At 53.2% G+C, this 26,098-nt stretch overlaps 1 protein-coding gene and 1 long non-coding RNA gene across 10 annotated transcripts; one reads left to right on the top strand and one right to left on the bottom strand.

Annotated features, from left to right (window-relative positions):
• Positions 1-25,954, bottom strand: CD276 (CD276 molecule). Of its 8 annotated transcripts, XM_036907767.2 has the most exons (11): positions 25,625-25,745; positions 13,617-13,818; positions 13,243-13,378; positions 10,534-10,872; positions 10,038-10,352; positions 9,113-9,451; positions 8,635-8,931; positions 5,424-5,558; positions 4,930-4,971; positions 3,461-3,496; positions 1-1,520 (listed from the first exon to the last, which is right to left on the bottom strand). In XM_036907767.2, exons 2-11 carry the CDS (start codon positions 13,647-13,649, stop codon positions 1,498-1,500), a joined length of 1,695 nt encoding a protein of 564 aa, XP_036763662.2. In that variant the 5' UTR covers positions 13,650-13,818; positions 25,625-25,745; the 3' UTR covers positions 1-1,497. The 8 variants fall into 8 exon arrangements, with proteins under 8 accessions (XP_036763662.2, XP_036763656.2, XP_036763657.2 ...); XM_036907761.2 differs by lacking the exon at positions 13,617-13,818 and having other exon boundaries at positions 25,625-25,954; XM_036907762.2 differs by lacking the exon at positions 13,617-13,818 and having other exon boundaries at positions 4,930-4,968; positions 25,625-25,954.
• LOC130679632 (uncharacterized) lies at positions 14,107-22,351 on the top strand. 2 transcript variants are annotated; one of them, XR_008992670.1, is made up of 4 exons: positions 14,107-14,238; positions 15,655-15,820; positions 16,441-16,553; positions 21,465-22,351. It is a non-coding gene; the product is annotated as an uncharacterized LOC130679632 (long non-coding RNA). The 2 variants fall into 2 exon arrangements; XR_008992669.1 differs by lacking the exon at positions 21,465-22,351 and adding an exon at positions 19,066-19,393.
• Positions 25,955-26,098: the final 144 nt, after the last annotated feature.

Genomic DNA, 26,098 nt, shown 5'->3' with positions numbered 1-26,098 from the left:
TTTCTACAAAGCCATTTATTTTTCCCAAAATATGCTCCCAGTTAACAAAATTTTTTGAAGTACCACATTTAAATTAAAAATCTCCACCGCTTTCATTCCTGGGGAAGAGATGTCAGTGGGTGGAGATTAGAATATCAGAAGTTTACCAGAGGCAGGGGGCTGGCAAGAGACAGGCCAGGAGGCATCTGCCCTGGCCCCAGAATAGCACCACAGTAGGGGCACGAGGTGTCCCTGAGGCCCTGCTGCACCTCTGCTGTGCTCTTCAGGGTCTGGAGGGCCTTGGACATCTGGCCACCTGCTGACACCTAGAAAGACACTTTGGAAACCATCAGATTCTCCAACTGTGGTGAGAGGCCCCATCCCTACTCCGGGTTTCTGCCCCCGACCCCCACTCTGGGCAAGGATTAGAGATGGGATGGGGGTGAGCTATCCAGGGAGCTGTGGGCACAGAAGAGGGGTACAGTAAGGAGCAAGGCAGATGCCCCTCCACGAACCACAGGCCGTGGCGGACATTTGTGTTTCCTCAATATTTCCACTGCTGAAGGGCGAGCTCATGGAGGGACGGGCGATCTTCTCACACTGGGTCTCCAGCGCCTGAGACAGTGCTGACACCCCAGGGATGCTCAGTGAACATTAGGGGAACAGATAAACAAAAGGAACGGAAGGAGAGGCAGAGGGAGAGAAGCTGACTCCCGCAGGCCCACACACATGCCCAGAGACCCAGTGTGACCGGCACATGCTTCCCATGGGGGGAGGATGGGGGGCAGGGGGTCCTCACAGGGCACAGCCCAGTGCACCAGGGAAGAGACTGGGCCAGGGGAGGTGTGTACACATTCCAGCACGTGTTCCAGCACATGCTCCCATGTGTCTCTGCGTGCCTGGGGGAGGGGCTCTATCTTCACTTAGTTGGAGAGGGAAAAGGCCGACGCTGGGGCCAGAACAGGGGGAGGCGGGGGGAGATGCTTCTAGATTCAGTGAGATGCCGAGGCTACAGTGTCCCTGTCTGAAGAAACGGGATTACAGACAGGTGGGAGAAGTGGCGGAGAAACGGTAACTGGTGTATCAGGTCCATCGAAGAAACAGGGCAAAGGGTGACTGTGTATCATGTCTTTGGAGAAATAAGGCAGAGGGTCAGCCTGAATATTGTGTCCCTGGAGAAAAAAGGCAGCCAGATGGTCCATAGAGTCCATATCCACTGGAGAAATAAGGCGGTGGGGTGGTCTGTGTATTGTGTCCATAAGAAATAAGACAGCAGGTTGATTTATGTCTTGTGTCACTGGAGAAATAAGGCCGCAGAATGACTTGAAATCATATCCACTGGAGAAATAAGGCTGCAGGGCAGTCTCTGTATCATGTCCTTTGGAAAATGAATTGGCCCACCAGAGTGGGAGCCATTTGTTGGGGGCAGGGAAGGCCCAGCCCAGGGCTCACCCTGGGGCCCCAGTGCAGCCAGATGGGGAGCCCAGGGCAGGGGCAGCAGCTCTCTGGTCCTCATGGTCAGGCTATTTCTTGTCCATCATCTGCATTTCATGATGGGAAGAAAAAAGAAAAAAAAGCACTAAGTGCAGGAGCCCTACTCACGGTCACATACTGCAGGGTGTCAATGGCCACCACAGTCCGTCATCAGCTCCCTGTGCTACGCGCTGCCCGAAGGCCCCTGACGGAGACATATCCATCCTCACCCACCTCTCTCTCAAGCCCCCTGGCCCCACCCACACACTCCCTGCCCACCGGCCCTCTGCCCAGCATGCTTTTCCCTTCCCATCTCCTCCTGGGCCGAGTCCACTTCCCTCCACTAGCAGGAATCCTGGCCAACACCCCCTCCCGCACTGAGCTCCCCAAGGGCCGCGCTGTGCGGAGCCTTCTTCCCTCCAGTCTCTGGCCTCCATGTGGGGGGGCAGCTGATGGATTCACCACTGGCCTTGCTCCACTTTGACGTGGGTGGAATTTAGAAGGAGGACAGGGGCGTGTGGGGCCCCTCCCTGCCCTTAGGCCACCCGGAGAAAGCACCCTCCTTCTGGGCACTGCCTCTGCCCTTGGTCAGCGAGCCCAGAGGCGGGGCGGCAGCGAGGGAAGCCTGCTGTGGCACACACCAAGGCCACATCTCCCCGAAGCTGTCTCCTGAAACCAAGCTGACATTTTGATCTCCATCTGCTTAACCCTCTATACCTCATTTGGTTCAGAACAACAGGGAGGTGGGTAACTTATCACCAACCCTCCAGACCCCAGGCCCCACCAGGAGCCTCCACTACTGCCCTGGAACATTCTACAGCACCTAAAAGGCCTTCCTTTCGAGAGCACTTTGCCTTGTCCCCTGGCCTCATCTTTGCAGCCACCTGGTAAGGGAGGTGTGATGGATTCCACTGCATTGCAGACAAGGAAACTGCTCCTGGAAGGTCACGGGCAGGGACTAGAACAAAGTCTTCCCCAACCCAGTGGGCTGTTCTTTTGTGTGTTGCTGCCTCTGTGAAGCCCTCCTACTGCCTTTTGGAAAAGTCCAAGTCTATCCCCCAGCTTTTTGTTGCAAATTTCACACAGTTTCTGAGAGCAGTTTTCTGAGGACAGGGTGTATGTCCTCCCCTTCTCTCCAAAGGAAGGCTAAAGCCAGGAATTCAGTAAAAGTTTATTTCCTGACAAGGACACCAATGCAACTCGAAATATTTAAGCTTCCATAACCTTTAGCAGCCAACTTGGATTTTTGAGGTGGAATCCACTCATATCTGGGGCAAGTCTGCATCAAGGAAATTTTATCCAAAGTACACATATGCAGATACACATATTCTTGCCACACAAATGCATTTATGGATGCAACTGTTGGTTACTTTCAACAAGGAAGAATCTCAAACTGACCTCCAACCAACCACTTCCTAATGTAACTGCTGATATTATACATAATAATATGAGTAATAATGGTTGTTGACATTTATTAACCACCTACCAGGAACATGGGGTTCCTAGCCTCACCTGAGTTAGGAGTCATGTGACTAGGTTCTGCCCAATGGATGTAAACAGAGTGAGGAGCTATTTTCAGTCAGTCCTAGAAAAAGCTGTACCTCTCTTCTTCCTTCCCCCTTGCTTGTGGAGGGGGCATGGCAGCTGGGAGAGCCACCGTGGATCTGGGGGTGGGAGCTCTGAGTTGAAGAGGGCAGAAACCACGTAAATGGAGCCTGGTTCCAGGACATCAGTGGCCTTCAGATCACCTACGCTTAGACTGTTACGGGAGAGAGAAAAGAATTCCTGTCCTGGTCAAGCCTCTCTCGTATCTGCATCCCATCAGAGCAGCTGGGACCCTGGTTACTCTGCCCTCTGCCATCTCACCAAGAGGCGTCCATGCTGCTCTTCTGGGGAAGGAGCCTCGTGACCAGTGGAAGGGTGAGGATCACCGCTACCCCGACGACCCACCCCAGCCTCCTGCACACAGACGCACAACCGCTCAATCTCAAGCTCCACGTGTCTTTACCTTCTTTGCTTTCAGAGTGTTTCAGAGGCCGCAGGGCTGGAAAAAAAAATGGGGTACATGGTGATGGGGAGCCCTGGGAAGTGGCAGGGCGAGGGGTCCGGAGGTAAGGAGCCAGTGAGAGCTAGAAGAACAGGAAGAGGAGGGAGGAGAGAGAAGCAGGGAGGGTGAGGGCAACATCACAGCACCAGGGAAGGGGCCCAGGCTGCTGCCCCAAGCCCCAGCTCCACCGTGTGGCTTGTCATTCCTCTGCTGGGCTTCAGTTTTCTGCATCTACACAATGGGGACAACTTTCCTGGCCTCCAGTGAGCTGGAGATCCAGAAGTATAGCATCTGCTCTGCAAGTACGGGTGAAGTAAGGAGCTAAGGGAGGCTGCTGGTGTTCCCAGGTGGGCCTGGGATCATGCAAAACTGGGACTGAACAAATCTCTAAGGCACTCTCTTCTCCCTGCACCCTCCCATCTGTCAACAACAGCCTCTGAGCATGAAAAATGAGGTGGATCCCAGGACTAGCTCCTGCCCACCACACTGGACACCAAAGGCAGATAATTAGTTGGCATAATTTCCAGCAGTCCCCATGTGTCAATCTCCTGCCCTTCCTTCTGCAGGGGTGGGGGAGGGAACCTGAGTCAACTGGCACCATCCCGAATGGCTCAGCGGGAGCCTGCTTCTCCCAGCCCAGCAACCCCAGAAGGGAGACAGTCAGGCTTCCAGTGGCCACAAGACACCAATGCCTCAGCATCCACCTAGCTGGACTCCAGGTTTGTATCCCCCTAGCATGATACCCTTTGCAAACCACCTTCTTATCAGTCATTGAAGAGAGCTTAAAAACAGCCCTCTGGTGCCAGCAAGGCACGGTCAGGATGACATTTTACGGATGGGAAACAGAAGCCCAGAGGAGCAAAGCACTTTAACCAAAGTTACACAGCCTGTAGCCAGAACAAGATGGTCTCAAACTCTGCCTAATAGCAGGACTGCAAGGTATTGAGCACTTAGGAGGCACCAGGTATGGTACTAAGCCCTTTATATACTTACCTCACTTCACTTAACCCACATAACCTCTGAAGGTGGGCAGGTATTATGATGAAACTGAGACTTGGGGATGAGGAACGCGGGCCCCGGGAAGCAAAGGGACTTGCTCAAAGCCACTCGGCTTACATGAGCTGGAGCTGGAACTCAAGTTCAGGCTGCCCTGTCCCCTGAGCCTCACTCTCCACCTAGAACAGTGCCAGACTCCATGGCACAGGGTCACTCAGGGTGGAGCTCGCCCTGGCAGAGGGGTGAGGGTAGGCAGGAGAGGTGAGGTCACAGCTGGGAGGGGATCAGGGGAGAGCTGCCTGCAGACTGGGGTGGGGGGATCTTGGTACACAGGACACGCTTTATTCAAACCTCAAGCAAATGTGGCTCCAACAGATCCCGGAGCCCCTGTGTCCATCCCTCAGCCAATGAGCCAGTGCCAAGCTCATTCTTACCTGTTTTGGATCCTTCTCCATCCCCATCCTGGTCGTCAGCTCCTAAAGACAAGAACTCAGAGTGAACAAAAAGTGTTCTCAGCCTCACTTTCATCACTGCCCTTCCCCACCTGGAAGTCAGGAGGCAGGTGGATGGGGCTAAGCAGGCTTCCCCTGTAACCGAAATGCTGAGGTTGGAGCCTGAGACCAGCACAGAGCAGTGTCCTGGGGCAGGCGCAAAGGGCTCCAGCCTGGAGCCCACCACTCACCTAGCCAAGGCCCATCCACTCACTCACCAACCACCACCCTCCAACATGCACACCCAAACGTGTCTCTATCCACTCGTCCTTCACCAGCCCACTCAGCCATCAGCCGCACAGGCTCTCACCTGTCGGCAGACCAGTCTCCTCCCCATTTGATATGCTGATGTCCGGTCACTTCCCACCTCTCACCATATACTTTCATGGTTACCCAGGAACACGTGTGTGTACACACACACACCCTCTCTTGCTCACCTGCATTCTCCTCCTCACAGCTCTGCTTGATCTTTCTCCAGCACACGAAGGCCAGGGCCACCAGCAGTGCAACAAGACAGACGGAGAGCCCCACAGTCACCCACAGGGCCTCAGGGGGGAATGTCATGGGCTGCCCTGGGAGGGGAAATGGGGAGAGACTGTCATGCCTGGCCCCCATGGTCCTGACGACAGCACCCTCTAGGCTCCAAAGTATGAAGAGAGCTCACTTAAATTCCCATGCCCCTTCCTGCACATCCATATATCTCCCAAACCCTGACACGACCATGGATGATGTGAACATGCCTCAACCTGACAGGGTTGAAGTGTGCAGTTGATGATGCTTAAAAACCTTCGATGGCTCCCCACTGAAATTAGAATAATGCTTCAATCTTCTCAGGATGACTTAAGGACCTTTATAATTTGGCTGCCATTTACCCTCCCCCAGCTTTTCTTTTTAATTCTACTACAGAAACCTCTGCTCCAGCCAACATGACGTCCTAACCATTCTCTGTAGAGATAACCATTTCCTTCCAGCCGCCATATCATTGCTATCAGTTCCCCTACCTAAGAAAATGTTCCTAAACTCTCTACCTAGCTTAAGATTCACCTCTGGGAGGCCTCCCTGACTACTGCACCCTGCCACTACACCACCCTATAAATATGGATTCGGCAAACTATGGCCCATGGGCCACATCTGTGGCCTGCAACCTGTTTTGCACAGCCTGTGGACTGATACCGTTTTTTATATTTGTAAAGGGTTACAAAAACAGGAAAAGGAGGAGCATAAGAAGGAAAAGAAGCAACAGCAGCAACAGAAATCAGACACTGCCCACAAAACCTGAAATATTTACTCTTCAGCCCTTTATTGAAAATGTTTGCAGATCCCTGTGGACAGATGAGGGTGGACGCTGGGTATACCAGAGTGAGGGTTCCAGGTTTACCCAAGGTGGGGAGACTCGCCCAGGGAAGATGCCTGTGAAACCCGGTGGGCGCCCTCCCTGTGAGCTCTCCCGCGGCAGAGGAAGGGACTGAGGTGCCCACACCTGGGTCAGGTCCACAGCTCTTCTGAGCACATGGTCCTCCAGCCCAGTCCCTGGACCCGTGCTGGTCCTGGGCAGAAGCCTTGGGGACAACAAATCTAACAGAAGACAGTGGTATTCCCCTCTGCTCTCTGGACACCATGAGGGGCAACGGGTCCTGCAGAAAGTGCCGCCAGTGCAAAAAGCAGTGCCACGAGCCCTTTGGCAGGGGAAGACCTGGCACAGACGCAGGCATTTGCAGCAGATGTTGCCTGCAGCTGACATGGCTGGCAAAGCTACGGCTCTGGACACTGGAGGCAAAGGGACCCCCTGGGTGAACAGGAGCAGCAGAGGAGGACAGCAGCTGACATGAGGGCATGGAAAGGCCAGTCCACAAAGCACAGAAGGAACCCCTGGGGACCTGGTGGTGGGGAAGGCTCCTACAGTAGAGGGAGCAGAGCCACAGAAGCACTCGGGGGTAGAGAGGATCTCTTTCTATGGTCACCCCTTGGTCGGTGTCAGCTCCTGGAGCACAGGTCAGACGTGCCCTCATTCCACCAGCAAAAAGCAGGGCTCAGACCTGCGTCTGCAGGCTCCATGTCCAGTGCTTGCTCCCTAAAGGCCCCTCCAGGTACAGCACACCCAACTTCACTAACCTCCATCAGGTGTGGGAGAGACCAGGCTGGCGGTTTTACAAAGCACAAAGCTGCCCAAAGCGAAATGCAGGCCAAGGGCTCCAAAATAGGCCAGACCTGCTCTAGCAAAACAAGGAGGCTGGGTGGTGGGGAGGAGAGAAAATTAGGCTGAGAGGCTACAAGTTGGATTCTGGTCCTGGTTCAGCTGCTCATTGCATGCAATGTGCTGCAGCCAAGGTCCACAGACCCCTATGGATGAGTTTAGAGGGGGTGCAAACCCTCAAAATTTAAGTGCAAGCTACTGATTTTATCATTTATCCAATTTTCAAAGAAATGCCTGACCCCCAGAAGAGTCAGAGCCACTGTGCTTGTCGGTGGCCTTGCGGAGGCTGGCTCTTTTCTCTGGGCTTCAGTTTTCCTCACCTCTGAAATGAAAGCACTTTAAATGTTAGCTACTAAAGTTTAAAATAAAGATTTTTGTCTTGGGTGGGATAAATGTTCTCCCTGCAAGTACATTTATACCCATAAGCCTTTTCTGCATAGTGTGGCAAATACCCAGTTTGGCCCAGAGTGCAAATTATCTACCAGTCCTTCAAGGTCCTTTCAAACCCCATCTGTCCCTGGAGACTTCTCCTGACCACCCCAGCCCATTCTGACCACCGCCTCCTTCTCTGAAAGCTTCAAATTCTGTCAGTCTCACTCTGATATTTCTTATTCTCTCCTGTGAACACACCAGTCAGGTGGAAGGCATGGGAAGGGAAAAGAGGAGCACGAGACAGACAGAACCTACAGTGCTGACCCCAGAGTATGCGGTGAGTCCCCTGGGAAAGCACATATGGCCCAGGAGGGGGTATTGAAGAGTCAGATGGAGGTCCAAACACAGATGGAGACTGCTTGCCCTTGTCCTGGGTATGGGCCTCAGCAGGTGCAAGGGCTGCCCACTGAGGTGGGCAAAAAGGAAGGGAAGGGGGTCTCGGCTACGACCCCCAAACCTAGAGATTGAAGGAATGGCCAAATGAGCAGCGTCAGTCTAGTGTTTGACCACATGGGGACAGCAGAGATAGCCCCGCCATTCCAACTGCAGCCCCGGGGGGAGAACTCAGTTCTATGAGAAGAGCTGAGCAGGATGAAGTGAGGCGGACTGACCTCCTGGAGACACACAGCTGTCTCTCAGGGCCTCAGCATCAGACGGTGCCCCTGGACGCGGAGATCGGGTAGGAAACCACTCCCTCACCATGGCCCCAGGCCAGTCCTCCTTGCTGCCCTAGGACTCCCGCCCACACCTCCAGCTTCCAGGCAGCCACTCCATCTGCTGTATAAGAAGCACAAGTACCCCTAAGGCGCTCTTATGAGGGCCAGTATTACAAATGACTCTTACCAGCTTCCGGAGGCAAGTCCCTTAAGGACTTCCTAATAGAAAGTTTGAGACACTTGAAATACATGAAAATGGTTTTTAAAGTCTTCTGAACACCCAAACCTACCCAAATTCCACTCCTGCTCAGGGTCTACAAAAAAGGCGATGGCTCCATTATCCCCAGCTGCTAATCTTCCCCTTACCTGTGATGGTGACCGAGCCGTGAGCGTCCTGCTGCAGCACGGGGTTGCGCACCAGGCAGCTGTACGTGCCATTAGCTCCCAGCACCACCCTCAAGACACTGCGCACGTCAAACAAGCCCTGCTCGTTGGCCATCTGCGACGTGGTCACGTTGCCCGTCAAGGGAGCTCCCTGCCCGTCCTGCCAGGACACCTCGGCCTCAGGGTAGCCCCGGTGGCTGGAACAAGTGATGGTCACTGTGTCCCCCGGCCGCAGGTCCTTGCTGGGCTCCAGGGTCATGCTGGGCTTCGAGTACGGGGCTGGAGGGAGGCAGAGGGTAGACGGCATAGGTCAAGGAAAGGCAAAGACAGGGGGACGCACTGGAGGAACAAGGGTCAGCACTGGGGCTTGGGTTCTGGGGGCAGTGACAGGGAAGAGGGTAAGGGGCTGAGAGAAGTGTGAGGGGTGTGCCAAGGGCGGGCGCCCCCTCCCGGCGCTCACCTGCTACCTGCAGGCTGACTGCGGCGCTGCCAAAGTCCCGGATGCTCACAAAGCAGGTGAAGCTGCCCTCATCAGCCACGCGCACGCGCTGCAGCCTCAGGGACGCGTTGCCCTGTGCCAGCAGGTCGGTGAAGAGCGCTGTGCGGTTGGCATAGGCGCTGCCCTGGTCCCGGCCCTCGGCAAAGCTGTGCACCAGCTGTTTGGTGTCTGTCAGCTGCCAGATGAGGTTGAGCTGTGCCAGGCTGAAGTCGGGCTCGGGCGAGAAGGAGCAGCGCAAGGTGGCGTCGGTGCCCACCAGAGCCACCACCGGGTCTTCGGGGACCTGGACCTCCACAGCTCCTGAGAGTGAGGTTGGAGGGGCAGGGTGGTGAGGAGGGGTGCGGACATTCCAAGCTACCACCCCACAGCTTCCTAGATCTCCTCCGTCCATCAACCCCAGGTCCTGTGCCATCTTCTCATTTTCTCCCAAGACCCAAAAGATTGCTTTTCAGGCGTCCCAGACATGGAGTCTCCCTAATCGTCTGGCAAGAATCACAGCAGGTTGAACTTGGCCTGACAAGACTGACTCCGGGGAGCCAACCTGGGCAAGCATCCCCTCCCCACCAGGACTCATTTCCCTCTGCTGTCCTGCTCTTGACCTAGATCTGAATGCTTCACCATCCTTTCCGGAGACTTCCAAGGCCCTGGAGTCAGAAGACCCGGAATGCCAAGACAGCCTGTGATCATCGCTCTCTCCCCCTACTACCACAGTAAGGTTCCCCTCTACCCACCTTGTTTATTTTCCTGTTATTACTAGGCAGGCATCTCACTGTTCTGGGAGACTGTAGGTAGGAAGCTAGATTCAGATCCAGTAAGGCACTGCTGATAGGACCAAAACCTCCCTCCCTCAGGAAAACACTTAAGCAAAAGGAAAAAACAAAAAAACCTGTGGGGCTTCTATGGGATGAGACGGTGACCGAGCCGTGAGCGTCCTGCTGCAGCACGGGGTTGCGCACCAGGCAGCTGTACGTGCCATTAGCTCCCAGCACCACCCTCAAGACACTGCGCACGTCAAACAAGCCCTGCTCGTTGGCCATTTGCGACGTGGTCACGTTGCCCGTCAAGGGAGCTCCCTGCCCGTCCTGCCAGGACACCTCGGCCTCAGGGTAGCCCCGGTGGCTGGAACAAGTGATGGTCACTGTGTCCCCCGGCCGCAGGTCCTTGCTGGGCTCCAGGGTCATGCTGGGCTTCGAGTACGGGGCTGGAGGGAGGCAGAGGGTAGACGGCATAGGTCAAGGAAAGGCAAAGACAGGGGGACGCACTGGAGGAACAAGGGTCAGCACTGGGGCTTGGGTTCTGGGGGCAGTGACAGGGTAGAGGGTAAGGGGCTGAGAGAAGTGTGAGGGGTGTGCCAAGGGCAGGTGCCCCCTCCCGGCGCTCACCTGCTACCTGCAGGCTGACTGCGGCGCTGCCAAAGTCCCGGATGCTCACAAAGCAGGTGAAGCTGCCCTCATCAGCCACGCGCACGTGTTGCAGCCTCAGGGACGCGTTGCCCTGTGCCAGCAGGTTGGTGAAGAGCGCTGTGCGGTTGGCATAGGCGCTGCCCTGGTCCCGGCCCTCGGCAAAGCTGTGCACCAGCTGTTTGGTGTCTGTCAGCTGCCAGATGAGGTTGAGCTGTGCCAGGCTGAAGTCGGGCTCGGGCGAGAAGGAGCAGTGCAAGGTGGCATCGGTGCCCACCAGGGCCACGACTGGGGTTTCGGGGACCTGGACCTCCAGGGCACCTGGGGGTGGTGGGGTGGGGTTGTGAGGAGGGCTGGGACACTCGCGGCCTCCCTTGGTCCCCTCCCTTCTGCTTTAACTCCAGGCCCTGTCCACCCCTCCTTTAAAGCCTGAGACTCTTAAGTTTATTACCTGTGGTCCTCATTCAATCAGTACAAATGGAGTAGGAATCTACTATTTGACAAGCATAAGGGAAATGCAAGAGAATAAGACCAAAAGAACACCCCTACAAAGGTTACATTTTATAGGAAGAGAAGGACAAGAAGTTAGCACACAAATTTCATAGGCATGCGTGATTACGGTTATGAAGGAAGAAAACAAGTCAAGGGATTAGAAAGTAAGGTAGCAGTTTTCAAAAACCTTACATTTGTCTTGCTGGTTGCATTTTCCCATAACTAAATATATTTATAAATTTGAAAGAGGAGTCTAAAAAAACACACACCAAAATGTTAATAGTAGTTTTTGCTGAGTAAAAAAGGATTACAAGTGCCTTTTCTTCTTTTCTTAAATAAACATGATTAGTTTTTACGCAAGAAAAAAGAATACCCATACCTTTAAATATGGCGGTGAGGCACATTCTCACTAAAAAGATATTAAGCTAAGATTTTCAGGGAATGAGAAAGATCCTGACACACACAGAACCAGTGTGTGTTACAGGGAGAGAATACAGCAGGTGGGGAGGCCCTGAGGCAAGATCCAGCCTGCTGTGTGAAGATACCAGGAAGCTGCCCAGTATGGCTGATGCACCTGGATGGGAGGGTTTTGTGGGACCAGTAAGGAATTTAGGTTTTTCTACATGCAATGGGAAGTCATTGTGGGGGTTTAATCAGGCATAATCTGGATCACAATGCTTAAAACTCACTCCGGCTTCCCGGTGGAGATGGGTGAGGAGACTATCAGTGGTCCCTGTAAGATGTGATGATGGCTTTGCTTTGGAGGGTGGCAGTGGAGATGGAATGAGAGATCCAAGGGTAATGTAGGGGGGAGAATCAACAGGGCTTGCTGATGGAGTCAAGGTGAGGAGGCCATTGGAGCGCGGATCCCAGCAGCCTGGGGTCAACTCCATCCCTAGAGCAGAGCCTGGGGGTGCAGAGCAAAGCTCCCAGAAGCAGCGACCCCTACTCCCACCCCTGCACTCTATAATGTGGAGCCCTGGAAAGTTAGGGGTGCCTCGGCCTTTCTTTTGGGGAGGTGTGTCCCCTACCCTAGTACTGCCATTCTTTGGTAATGGTTAGATTAAGTGGGTGCCCTGGGCACCAGCAAAGCAGGCACACTCACAAAGTGTGAAGATCAAACATTCTTGACACAAAGCTAACCGTTTCTTGGATTTAGAAATAAAACATTTCATGGTTAATATTTTTGTTGTCAATGACACACGGAGAGGGGCGTCATCATCTCTGCAATGTGTAGAGATCTCTCAAGGTCTTAAGCTGGCCCCAGATCTTCTGCTGCAACCCCAGGTCAGCCCTCCAGCTGGAGACCAAACGGACCAGGGGGCCCCTTGCAGGGGGCATATGGGGGTTGAAACCTGAGGAATCAAATCACTCAGACAAAACCCTTTCTCTAGAGAAATCAGAGCTGTGGCGGGTAGAGAGGTGCTTCCTCGTTGTGATCACCAGATGGCACCACACACTGAGCTTTTAAGTTCCTCCACGGAGGGAGAAGGCAGTCCCTCCCTCAGGGCAGAGGTTAGGATTTGAAATACGATGAGAATGTTGTTATTAAAGAAGCTGCCGCTGTTGAATGCTACCTCTGTGCCAGGAATTGTGGGGGATGATTGACATCACTTATGAAACATGGTTATTGAGCACCTACTGTGTGACCGGCATGGGGGAGAAACCCTGCTTTTTGGGCAGAGCAGGCAATAAGCAGGGACACACACAGTATGTCAGGTACAGACAAATGCTGAGAAGAAGCATGAAGGTTGCGGACAGGGAGAGATGACATTCTATGTTACACAAGGTTAGCCAGGAAAGCCTTGCTGAGGAGGTGACATCTGAACAAAGACCTGAACAAGAACAAGGATCAAGTCACGTAGACGTCTGGGGTCAGAAGGTTCCAGGCAGAGAGAACAGTACGTACAAAGGCCCTGGGGAGGGAAGACATACACAGTGTCTTCAAGAAACAGCATTATCACATTTAGTGCTGATATATTATCATTTTGCAGAAAAGGAAACAGAAGCTAAGAAACGTAAAGTAAGCCGCCTGTTGAATCCCAGAAGTGGCAATGAGCATGGACAGGGCACAGGGGAGACTGGGAGGAGATTTGCTTAAATCCTCCGCAACCCAGATAGACAGAGAGGCTTGGCGGGAGCCCTGGTGGGAGTGGGCACCCCCTCGCCCACCTCCTGTCCCTACAATGTTCCCCTCACCTGTGAGGCAGAACCACAGTGCTCCCAGGGCGATGGCCACACGCACACCCATACCCACACCCATGCTGCCTGGACACAGCATCCTCCTGTGAGGCCGTTGACGGCTGGGCTCTCCGTGGTGGAAGGCTGCTCCTGCCTGGAGGAAGAGGAAGTGAGGCCTTTGTCTGAAAAGGTCCTCCCTGGGCCCTTTCTCACCCCATCTCTCTCTCCTGGACCAGCTTGGGAGAGGCTGCCACTGCCTGTTGGGAGGCCCTCCCTCCCATACCCCCCAGGCTCCCTGCTGAGGGATTTTTAAGAGATGACAGACAGGAGAGAATTGCGTCACTGGGGTGGCTGGATCAGGGAAGGTGGGGCGGGGAGCAGCTGGGACCCACCCCTGCAGAACTAAGATGTTGATATGCAAACATAAGGACAAGAAGGTGAGGCGGCAAGTCAAGGCGAAGATGTGCACAGAGCAGTGTGGCTTGAGACAACAGCTGGTCGGGGAGAGGAAGCACTGGGGCTGGAGCCAGACTTAAGAGATGGGCCCAGGGGTCTGAAGTTTATCCTGAAGGCAGCTGGGAACCTCGGAAGGTTCTGGAATAGGGGGAGGGTATGGTCAGAGCTATGCTTCAAAAAGACTCTGACAGCATCTGCAGAATAAATGAGAAGAACTGGACAGAGACAAAGCAGGTCTGGGTGAAAACAGTACCACTGGAAGGCTGTGGAGAGAGAAGGGGGGCAGGCAGGTGTCCATGGCTTTGAGACCAGTGGCCGGAGGGGCACACACTGAGAGAGCCGACACAGGAGCGTTCAGTGGAGGCACGTGGCGTCAGCAGTGTTTGTGCAGAAACTCCCAGGGCAGAGTTCCAGGAGGCAGCTGACTCTGCAAGTACCGGGCATGAGAGCGAGGACATCGGCTAGTTTGACAGACGCACTCTGAGTGGCTGAGGCTGATCAGAAACAGGAGAGGCCAGGCCCGGGGCTGACCGCCAAGGCTGGAGTCAGGACTGAGAGGTACGTCTGTGGCCACAGGTCAGACCCGAGCCAGGGAAGCCCAGAGCTCCCCAGATCCGGCCCTGCCCCCATTCCTGGCGGCCCCGCTAGGGGCCTGACCTAGTCAGCCTGCACCCACCTTTGTCCTGTCTCCCACAGCCGCCTGATTGTTCAGGCCATGTCCTGGTCAGGCCACATAACCAATGTCCATTTATGCTATCTAACAATCCAACACTGTTCACTAAGAATATAAACGGTTTCATGTCCTTAAAACCGCCCAGGGAGACAGGATGCATGACTCGGTCCCATTTTACAAGAGAAAAAAATTAAAGTCCAAGTAAGTGAGGTGACCCCAGTAATGTGATATAATTTGCCAGTTAGTAGAGCTGAGAAGGGTTTGGGGTGCCAATCTCCTGCCACACCTTTCTGCCCAACCAAGAAGCAAACTTCATTAACAGCCATTAGCATCAGATCCAGGCACAGGCACCAGCTCAACCTTTCTGATCCCAGCATAGCACCCCTCACCCCTAACCCCTACCCCCAATGCACTCAGCAGCCAGACTGAGGGAGTCCCTCAGCCAAACCGGGTGCATCCTGCCCAGAACCACCCCCTTCTCAGCTGTCCACAGCAGGGAAGCCCTGAGAAGCCACTTCCTTCCCAGACACTTCCTGTCCAAACCTGGTGACCTCAAGGCCTTGCCGCCTGCTGAGTCAGCAGCCTTCCCACTCTATTCATAAAGGCACCCTTGGTGGGCACCACATCCTGCCTCCAAGGGCCACCACTGCCCACAGGAAAAGCTAGCAGGCAACAGACTGCTTTGCCCGCTCACCTCACCACCACCACACACACAGAAGGATGCACAGGGACTAAAGATTACACTACCAAATTCCAAGTCTCCCTTCTCCCTCAGCCCCAGGCAGAACCCAAGCTTCTCTGCTCTTCTGGGCCACCTCCCTCACCCTTCCCTCTGCTGCTCATGCCTGCCGCCTCCCACCCTGGCCTGTGCAGCCAGCTCTCCTGACCCTCCTGCGACCTTCCTTACGGCCCAGCTCTCTCTGCTTTGTGCCCGCCCACCCCACTCCTACAGTGTCCTCTTAGCCCCTAAGACAGGAATCTGCCCACATCCTTCCCCTTGGTCAAGAACCTCCCATTCCCCAGTCACCACTGAAGGAAACCCATATTCCTGTCTGGCACTCGGGACTTTTCCTAGCACTGTCTCTACCATACATCAGGCTGATTTCTGCCACTGGACTTTCCTCATCAGGTTCCCTTGGGAATGCCTGCCACCTCCATGAATGTGGGGAGGTCAGGGAGCACCTCTCTCCTGAGTAGACCTGTCAGGGCTCCCTATGGGCCAAGCTGTCCTTCCCATCAGGGGGAAGGTGAGGGGACCCTGGGGGTGGGCACTGAGCTTGCTCTCTTTGATTCCTTTCCAGACTCTGGGCCCAGGAAAGTTCCCACCCTCATAGCTTACCACAGGGAGAAGCCCGACAGCCCAGAACCAGCAGACCTGAGAACTCCACAGCACCAAGAGGCCCCTAGCCTAACAGCTGGGCCCCCAGGAGCCAAGGGCAGAAGGGAGAAACACATCTCGGAGACAAGGTGCTGCCCAGGGAATGGGAGAATAGGGCGGGAACAGAAAGCTACTCACTGCCCCCCCCCACCCCCCGCCGGGGAAAGGCAGGCTGCCCAGGTACACTGAGCCTCATGCTGACGCATAGACCTCGTGCTGCATTCACACCACCCTGCCCACATTTGCTACAAAGGGAAATTCTCATCCCCAGGCAGGACCTGCCCTGGAGTCAGCATGTACTACCCCTCCCAGTGAGTCACCAGCCAGCCCTCCCTCCTCCTCCTTCCCCCTCCTCTACTCTTGTCCCAGGCAAACGGGGGAATTCCAAGGAGCCCTGGCAGGGAAGAACACGGAGTGCCTTGCTTCTCCAGAAAAGCAGGAGTGAGGGGCCCAGGCTACCCTCAGCCTGAGGGGGCAGCAAGTGTATGCAACCCCAGCAGAGGTGGAAACCTCCCAAGGGAAGCTCTCAAGAGATGACCCGAGAGGTGCCCCCATGGAGCCCCCATAAAGCCAAAAATAAGGCCTGAGACTGAGCTCTATACCACAATGCTCTGGATCTGGGGATGCCCAAGAGGAGCTCCTTGCCTCCATCATGAGCACCAGGAGCACCCCATCCTCCTAACTCCTTGCTTGCTCCCAATCCCTATAGGGGCTGCTTGGCCAACACAGCCCACAAAGAGGACACCAATGGTCAAGCCACATACCCAGTGTCAGTCTATGCTAACCAGCATAGCATAGAAGCAGAGCTTCTGAAAACAGAAGGTAAGCCCCTGGATCCAGCTGTGCCTGAAGTAACTTGCATGCTTAGACTGTCTAGATACACAAGATGATCATTTTTCTCTCAAGACAGTTTGAGCTAACTTTCTATTATCGGCAACTGAAGGAGTCCTTGAATAGACATTCATTCATTTATTCAGTAATTCATTTAACTATTCACTTAATGCCTGATAGGCAGGCACTGGGGACAGAGAAATGACTACGTGTCTGTCCTCAAGGAGTCTGCATTCCAATAGGGAAGGTGGATATGCACATAAATCACTGTGGTTTGATACAGCGTAGTATTTAAGATATGGTGAGGGCTACCTGGAACCACCTCAGAGACATGATGGTCTAAAGGCAAGTCTGAAAAACAATAAACAGCGTCCAGGTAGATAGGCTGAAAAAAGTGGCCCTTCCCTACACCCAGGAAACCTGTCCTCCTGACACTGCCTGTCTGCTTCTCACCTGATCCCTTTGAAATAGAAAGCGAGCCCAAAGTTTGGGGTTCTAGTCTGACCTCTTGACACTTGGCCGTGCATTCTTAACAGGATGACTTCCCCTCTCTGAGCTCAATGTTCCCATCTATAAAAGAAGCACTTTGCTGGATGCTAGTGGAACTTCATTAGTATGTCAAGCTTTCATGTACTATATCCTTAATGTCTAGCCAATTAACTGCAATGCAGGTCTCATCAAAATGTGCAAAATGACTGTGGCAGAAACCATTAGTTTTCCCTTAACACCTTGTGGGGAAAATTGAAGTTCCTCTGGCCAGGATCCTCACCTGACCCTAAACTACTTGATGATGTAACCGGCCTGCTGCTAGGCTGCTGCTCCCACACCCACAGGCAATAAGCTATTATTGACCGAGTCACTATATGAAGAGCTCTGCCCAGGGCTCTGGGTGGAGGCAGAGAGGAAGGAGGACTACAGACCTGCAGACTGTTGGATGCAGACTAATTCTAGTGCTCGACCTATCACTAGAGAACAAAGCCGGGTAATAAACCCTTTTACCCCAAGAACGTTCCATTGTCATTCCTTGGTCTCGCTGAATCCATAGTGAGCTTGCCCAGGTCTGAAACCCATTGGCAAGACACACCTATTCTCTTCTGTAGAATTTTTAGTGAGGTACATGGTCACTCAACTAAAGACTACAAATCCCAGCCTGCCTTGCAGCTGGGCACAGTCACGTGACCACTTACTGACTAATCGGATTTGAGAGAAACTTACGTGTTCAACTTCTGGGTTGTGCTCTTAAAGAGAGGATGCATACCCTGTTTCTTCTGCTCCCCCTTCCCACTGGCTGGAACACAGATGTGGTGAGCCACCTGGGACAGTGCTGCTCAAGGCAACACCCTGGGGACCGCAGAACAGCAGGACAGAAAGGAGTCCCCTGAGGGCTTGCAGTATTAGCCCTGGACACACCCAGACTGTCACGTGGGTGAGGGCAAGCATCTATTCCAGCGTCACTGTTATTTTGGGTTTTTCTTACAGCCTCTGAAGTAATCTAGGGAGCCTCCCTCCCCTCCTTTACTGCCTTCTCTTCCCCTCCTTCCATCCCATGAAAACTGCCACTGCTCAGAGCACCAAAAGGAAACCACATCTAAAATAGGTGTTTCAAAATACAAACTGGACAGTATCTCATCAGAGTCACTTAGTGATGCCTAGGCCCAGCGTAAGAGATATCTCAAGGGCAGATTGTATGGGAGGGAGAGGCTGAAACAGTCTGCATCCAAGGATGCGTGGATGGCTTGAATAAATGGGCACATGTGGGCTCCCATAACAGATGGGGAGACCTGGAAATGAAGCACAATTAAGGGGGAGGAATAGCTACTATTGGGCTTGAGCTATGGACCATCCCTGCCAAAAGGTCCCATGGACTCCTGGACACACAGAGCTGGAGCTCAGAGCAGGACAGGGGAGCTGTCCTTGCATTGATGGTGATGAGAGCCAAAGTTGACCACTGGGAGACTGTGGAATGAGAAAAGGCCCCCGGACAGATTCTGGAGGAACTGTAGAAGTTAATGGTCAGGTATCAGAACAAGGAACTTCTCTCTGGCCACCCCCAGAACCTCTGTTTGCCCCCTCCAGTGATGGGCACCCACTACCTCCCAAAGAAGCCCATTGGCTTTGGGGCAGCTCGTCTATCGTATACTGAGCCAAAATCTGTCTTCCATACAGGCCATGGTCAGTCCTCACTTGGCCCAGTGGACCATGCAAAACAAGACTGCCCCTCCCATATAACAGCCCTGCCAGATTTAGATCTTCCTCTCCCTTGACAAGGTCATATTGGACAGCCACGCCACATTGTTCACCAAAATAACATGAAATAATAGACTATCAAATTGGTGACCAACGACCAGGAGTCATTTGCTGCCATTGTTGATCCATGTCTCTGCCAACCTCTTGATGGATTTGGGGATGGGGTGGAGCTTTACATCATGTTTCATTTGTTACTATTACATTTCATCCAATTAAGCTAAGGCCATCTGACATGATCTTTTTTTTTTTATTGCAGCAAAACACACATAACATGAAGTCTACGTTTTAAGCATTTTAAGTGTACAATTCAGTGGAATTAAGTACAGTTGTAGTGTTGGGTAGCCATGCCATGATCTTCTGAAGTACTGTTGTGACAGTTTCTGTTGCATTGAAGACACTCAATGATATTTTGGTGGAGGAAAAAGAATGAATGAATGTCATCTAAAAAGGTTGCTCGCCTCTCCCTACTTTGTTTCTGTGTCATTGAGTTCCTCAGGAAAAGGATGGGAATAGGAGAGCCCTGCAGCTCTAGGGTCTGTCCCTGGGTCAGCATCCAACCACTGTTCAGGGTTTTGGGGTTACGAGTCTTCCTACTTATGGCTGCCACCCAGGTACCATCCTTGAGGTGTCACTGCTTCTGGCAGAGACCAGTCAAATGGAGAAGAACCAGAAAAAGGCTTACTTGAAGATGGAGCATCCTCAAGTACTCAATTGATAACTGGTTCCAGGACTCTGCTGGGATTAAAGACATAACCACTAATCTGTAGTTCCCATAATCTACCTTCTCCCTGATAAAACTGGTTAACTGCCCATCTTGCGCCTTCCAGCATTCATTTATCTTTCCTTGACAAAGCAAAATGAATGCCGAGCAGACCTTTTCTGCCTTCTGTAGCCAGGCTTGATACTCTTCGTTATTTTGCCCCACACCCTTCATTCTAGAGTGCCTCTGGTGTTCTGGACTGGCTCCTCCTGGTAACAGGGCTCCACGTCCCTGCAGGGAACCCAGTCCATATGGTGCTGGCAGGGCTGAGCCCCAGTCTCAGACCTCAGAGAGGATCCAGACCGGAGTAACGGGAGAACCCCACCCCCACTCAGTAATGGGCTCCAGAACGGGCCTGAGGCAAGCCACACCCAATCAGAGACTTCCCAGAGCTTTTCTACTGGAGCTATCAGAAAAGACTCTTTGTTGCTAAATTTGCTAAGAAGAATGTGGTCCGGGGCTGTCACCACATTAAATCCCTGCAGTTCAGTACAGTGAGGGCTACATGGAGGTACCTCAGACACAAGTTAATTCCAACTGGGGAGCTTCTGGTCAGGTTGGGAAAGGCCATTCCAGGAAGTGAAAGAAACTTTTGCAAAGGTATTGAGGTAGGAAGCACAAAGCAAAGAATTGCAATGGAGGACGTGCAAGCAGTTCAGTATGGGCTGGCAGAAGGTGCAAGATGGTGGTGACAGGAGGAGAAGCTAGAAGGCCAGGTAAAGACTACAGCAGGAAGTCTCTTTTGGATTTTGTTTGTAGGTGATTTGGAAGAAAGGCTTCTAAGTAGAATAGTAACATTACTGTTAGAGGAAGGTGCAACCTTTGGTTAGTTGATCAGTATGTGATGTTAAGTGGCTTAGGAGGTTTGAATTTTAAAGAATGCTATTTTAAAATAGCAATGATTTACTCGAAATAAGAAAGAGCTGATGGCAGAATTTCAGGCAACAGATAATTCTTTTCTAGATAGTCCCCTTCCAGAGCTGCTCAAAACACCCCACTCCACCTGTGTGTGGACCTACTGCTGGTTCTGGCTGTGGAATCGAGTCAGGCAGAGGTCAGCAAATTTCTTCTGTTAAGGTCCAGATAGTAAATACTTCAGGCTTTGCAAGCCAGCTGATCTCTGTTGCAGTTACGTGACTCTGTCACGGTAGCAGGAAAACAGTCATAGACAATATATAAATGAACGAGTGGAGCTGGGCTCCAACAGAACTTTATTTATGTGCACTGAGATTTGAAACGCATATAATTTTCATGAATCACATGATTTTTTTCTACCATTACAAATGTAAAAATCTTTCTTACCTTGTGGCCTATAAAAAAACAAGCAGCCAAAGATTTGGCCCAGGGGCCTGAGTTTGTAGGAACTTGTTTACAGAAACACCAGCTCCACTCCCAGAGAGACCCAGGTAGCAACAGATACGAGAAACACTGGGGAACCGGTGCACTGACTATGGCACATCAACATAATGGAATAGCATACAGCTTTTCAAAAGAATGTGTACTAATACGGAAATAAGTCCATGATATACGTCATGTCGTGTGAATAACTATACTGCAGGTTGTATGACCTCATTTGTGTGTTACCAAATGGTCCCACAGTCCCAAATCTAGTCACCTACCTCTCTCTATCTCAATATCCTACTTTTCAGTGTCAGCCATTCCTTCTCCGGCACTGAATCCCCCAGGGCTTGCTCCTGGGCCTTCTTCTCAATTCACTCTACTATTTTTTTCCTAGATGATTTCATCCACTCCTATGGTTTTAAATATCATTTACACACTGGCAACTTCCAAATTGACCTCATATCCACACCCTCTTACCTGAGCTCCAACTGTCTAGTAACATCTCTGCTCCAGTGACTCACAGGCATCTCCCTCTTAACATGTTCCTCTTTCAGCCCGTGATTTCTCCTCCAAATCTGTTCCTCTTCAGCCCTTCCAGCTCTCCATCGTCTGCTCAAGCCAGAAATCTGAGTGTCTCTCACCCTTGTAATCCATCTCCAAGAACAGCCATTCCTAACCCCAGAGTATATCTCTGGGGTCTGCCAACTATAGCCTGAGCATCAAATATGGGCAACTACCTGCTTCTGTTCAGCTTACCAGTTAAGAAAAGGTTTACTTTTAAAATGGTTGGAAAATCAAAAGAAGAAGAATATTTCATGACACGTGGAAATGACATGAAAGTCAAACTTCAGTGTCCTTAAATAAAGCTTCCCTGGAACACAGCCATGCTTCATTCATTTACGTATGATCTGTGGTTGCTTTTGCACTACAATAGCAGAACTGAATAGTGGCATATTGCAAAGTCTAAAATATTTACTTCCTGGCCCTTTGCAGAAAAAGTGTGCTGACACCTCATATATCTTCACTCTCTAGTTCTCTCCATCTCTGCTTCTCTCCCTGGCCGGCCAAGTGCCAGCATCCCCTGCCTCGATGACCACATGAGGCTCTTCACTGGTTTCTCCACCTGGAATCCCACCAGCACCCCAGCTCTGAAGCAGCAAGCACACAATTCCTGGCTCACCCCTAGTGGTCCTTTCCCCTTCCTCCTCCGGGAAGCCAGATCACCGCCCCAAGCAGCGTGGGCTCCTGCCCCTCCAGCCTCGGCTGCTGCCACACCCCCAGGACAGGGCTGCCCCCCAAGCCTGTGTTCCAGTGTCTACCCGAGGGGAGTTCCAGTTCCTGGGAGACTACACTGACTTTCAAAGGACCTGGGATCCCTGCCTCCCAGAGGTAGTATCTCTCCTTGCTCCAAAGCTCCCAGCAAAAAATGTTTCTCATTACGCACTCCTAGCAGGTTTCCCTCTGACATACTCTCCCTATGCCTCAGGAAGGCCAGATGCCCAAAGGAACTAGAGGTGTGGAGGAGGACTCCAGATTCTCTGGACCACAGAGAGAATGAGAGGGAGATGAGGGCAGCTGGTTGGGAGCACTGGTCAGAACTTGGGGTGTAGGACAGACCTCTGGAGGCACAAGTGTGCTGAGGAAGAGCAAGAACTCTCAGCAATGGCTCCTTCTAGGTTGCCAGGATGACTACTGGGGGACACCCAAGTCAGGCCTGCCCTCTCCCAAATTCCCCAGATGAGTCCGCTCTGCCTTGCCGTGGAGACCTTTAGCACATCTTACCAGGCTCCAGAATGAAGGGTGAAGCCTATGCCTGCCTTCAGAGTGGCAGAAAGAGTCAGTTCTGGAGGCAGACAGCATCCTAGCTCTAGCATTTGCCAGCTGTGTGACTTTTGGGCCTCTCCGTTTCCCCATCTATACAATGGAGCTAATGATATCCTACCTTAGAGGACTGCTATGGTGATTGAATGAGACAATAGCTATTAAGCACAGCCCCACCCCCAAGACCTGACAACCCAGTGATCCTATCTGGAGCTTCATATTGCAGTGAGGGCAGAACTGGGGGTGGTAGGTGAGGGCTGCATGAGAGCACATGTGGCCCCCTCCCAGACCTGAGCCAGAGAGCAAAGGAAATTTCTCAAGGATATCATCGGCCAGTTCTCACTCTCTTCCTCTTCCCCCGGCCTGGCCATGCCTTTGCCTCTTTGGTGGTGGCCCTCCCTGCCACCCTGCCCTGGGGTGTGGGAAAAGGACAGCAATGGGAAGTGGCCACACACTCAGAGGATAAGCTCATGGGCAGTGACCTCATCCTGCCCTTCTTCCTCTTCCTCTCACCCACGAGGGTTCCACAGCCTCAGGTCCTATGTGGCCATGATTCCAGATGCTGCCTGGATTTGATCATTTTTCTTCACACAGCGCAAACCCCACACGTTCAACCAAGAACCAGCCAGCAGCAAGCCAGAGACTTGTTCTGTGACACTTTCTAGGAGTCCTTTGGGTTCTGTGGAGTCCCAACTCATGGCTCTGTGATCACACTGAGTCTCTAACTTCCAACAATATCGCCCAGCTGAGTGTCAGACCCAAATCATGCTGCAAAGAATGAAGATTTATGACTCTAGAGAAGGCTACGGTTTAAGGATGGAGGAATTCCCACAGGAAGGCGCAGAAGTCAGCCTCACCAGAATAAGGACACAGCCTCCTCAGAAGGGACAACACTTCTATAACTGTCCTTCCACAAAATTCAAGTACCCAATCTGGCTGTCAAGCACCTGAGCATCCCAGACATTCAGCCGACCTGCCTCCATTAGGTGCCCTGCAGAGCTGCAGTGGGCCAGGGACAGGGCCAAAAAACAGGTCCTCAAATCGCAGCACCCCTTCTTGCCCTCAGGCTTGCATTAACACAGGCTTCTCACCTCTGACAAGCTGGAAGGTCTGATTTCTTGGAGCACAGGAGACTGGAGTAAATTGGAAAGTTCACGGCAGGCAGGCAGGAGATGATGTCATTGAAGAGTGAAGACAACTCCAAACATTGGTCATGGGACCAATAAAAGCATCATTGAAGCCACTTAGTACACAACTCACTCTCTTAAGAGTCCCCTTGCCATGTGACCCCTTAGAGCAAAAACTGATGTTCACAGTGCTGATCTAAAGTCATGAAGAAAAATTTCACTGACATGTCAGATTGTGATGTGTAATACTGGGCAGAAAGATTTCCATGCTCAATAGTTAACCTAAGTTTAGAGCTTGACCTCAGGAACTCCAGATACCAGGGAAATGTTCTCACCGAAAATATTCCCCTTCCCAAATAAGCTGGAAATATGAGCCACCACTCATACCCCACAGCCCCCAAACCCTCCACCCCTTCCTGCCACTCACATCAGCTCAACCCATCATATATGTATAGATTTCAATTTCAAGTTTAGACTTCAATTTTCCTCAGCCTCCAAAATTGCCCCAGCTTTGTGTAGGCCTCCAAACTACAAGGAAGGCTGCACAGCATCGGATTTCCCAGGGGTTTCTGGGGGACCAGAGGGAATTCGAGGAAGCAAGAAACTAAATAAGAAACTCTCAGAAACAGAACAGCTTCGTTGCTTTCTAATATAGAAGCCGACTGCTAAAGCCATGCGTGTAAGAAAAGGACCTGGGGCCTCAAGTGAATGATGAAATCAGACTCATTTACAATTATCCACATCCATTTGAAGGGAAATAATTCTTCTCGAGTCAAACCCTTCCCTCTCCTCACAATCTTTTTTGCTCTACTATCTGCTTGCATTTTCCTTCAATGATATCCCATATCTGAGTCATCCATCACACATTTCTCATTAGGGCAGGTTTGGCTTAGAAATAAACCCCCTTTCCTGGCAGTTCACTGCCTTAGGCCACCAAGTCAGCCAATTCGCTAGTTCAACAGCAATTGAGAACCTTGGGGCGCTGAGATTCAGTCCCCGTCTGTGGCGTGCCCCACCCTGGGTGCCTACCTTCCCTCCACTGTGTAGCCCATTTCCTCTTCACCCTACCTCAACCAACCATCTCCCAAGCCGCAACTGCCCACCCCTGCTCCCTGGTGTTCTGCGACCCACCCCCAACACTTATTCACCCCTTCATCCAGGCAGCTGTCCCTCCCTGTTCTCAGAATCTGTGCCCTCATGCCCACTGCTGCCTATGGAAATCCTCTACTCCTCATCCTTCAGGACCAAACAGAGTGCCCCACCACCACCATCACTCGCCCTCCCCTCCCTGGCAGCTCCCCCGTCCTCGGAGGGGTGATCAGGGTGTTTTCCTCTGCAGGGCCCGGGAGACCCTCTCCTCGCCTGGCCCCGGCTAAGGACTTCGTTAACCTTCCAGAACCAACACGGTGACAGATCTGCTCCTGTCCCCCTGCGCGCCCAGGGCCTCCGTAATCACAACCACCCGCCCGGCCTCCCCCAGGTCCCACACGGTCCCCGGGGCCGCAGGCAGGGGGAGGCGAGGTCGGGGGCGGGGTTGAGGGTGGCAGCCCCCAGCTACCTCTGGGCCCCGGAGCGGGCGTCCACCGCGCTCCCTCCGCGGGGGCCAGCCCGGGGCCCGGGCCAGAGCTGGGGTGTGGGCGCCCGGGAGGGAGGGGGCGCCTCGCTGCCCGCTCGCGCAGCCCTGCGGCAGCGTCGCGGCCCCGCCGCCCCGGCCAGGCTTGGCCGCACACAAAGGCCGCCCCCACCCGCGCCACGCAAGCACTCACCGCGCCGCGCCGCGCCGCCTCCCGGGAGCAGGGACGCAGCGGAGCGCTGCCACCGCGCGAGGCCGGCCGACTGGGGTCGGGGGCGGCCCCGGGAGTCTGGGGGGCGGGGCGGGCTGGAGGAAGCCGCGGGCCCGGAAAGGCCTCCCGGTGCGCCCCAAGGGCCGGATTGGCCCCGCGGCAGCGGTTTGGGGGCCAAGGCCTGAGCCCGCCCGCGGGGCAGGGCGTCGGGCGGACCCCGCCCCTGACCTCAGGCCAGATCCGCGCGGGGAGGACCGCGAGCTGCGGGAAGGCGGCGCTGGGCTGATCGCTGCCCATCCCCCACCCCGTTCCCACTCTCCCAAGATGCGAAGTGCATTTCCGGCGAGAGGGGACAGGTGCCTGGCCACTGACCACCCCACCCTCCGGGCTGCTGGCGGCACAGCCGGGGCTCGGATCCGGTTCTCCGACCCCAGGCTGGCACCGCGGCCTGGAAAG

This window comes from Manis pentadactyla, chromosome 11 (genome assembly GCF_030020395.1).
Source record: "Manis pentadactyla isolate mManPen7 chromosome 11, mManPen7.hap1, whole genome shotgun sequence".
NCBI classification, from domain to species: domain Eukaryota; kingdom Metazoa; phylum Chordata; class Mammalia; order Pholidota; family Manidae; genus Manis; species Manis pentadactyla.
This window is presented reverse-complemented; position numbering and strand designations above follow the sequence as displayed.

Bases quoted from the DNA above. Each gene is read 5' to 3' on its own strand.
- CD276 (XM_036907761.2), bottom strand. From the start codon at position 25,939: ATGGGCAGCGATCAGCCCAGCGCCGCCTTCCCGCAGCTCGCGGTCCTC. The intron at 10,873-13,242 runs GTGAGGGGAACA...CACCACCCCCAG, and splicing joins ACTGTGGTTCTGCCTCACAG to GTGCCCTGGAGGTCCAGGTC. The intron at 4,972-5,423 runs GTGAGCAAGAGA...TCTTGTCTTTAG, and splicing joins CTGTGAGGAGGAGAATGCAG to GAGCTGACGACCAGGATGGG.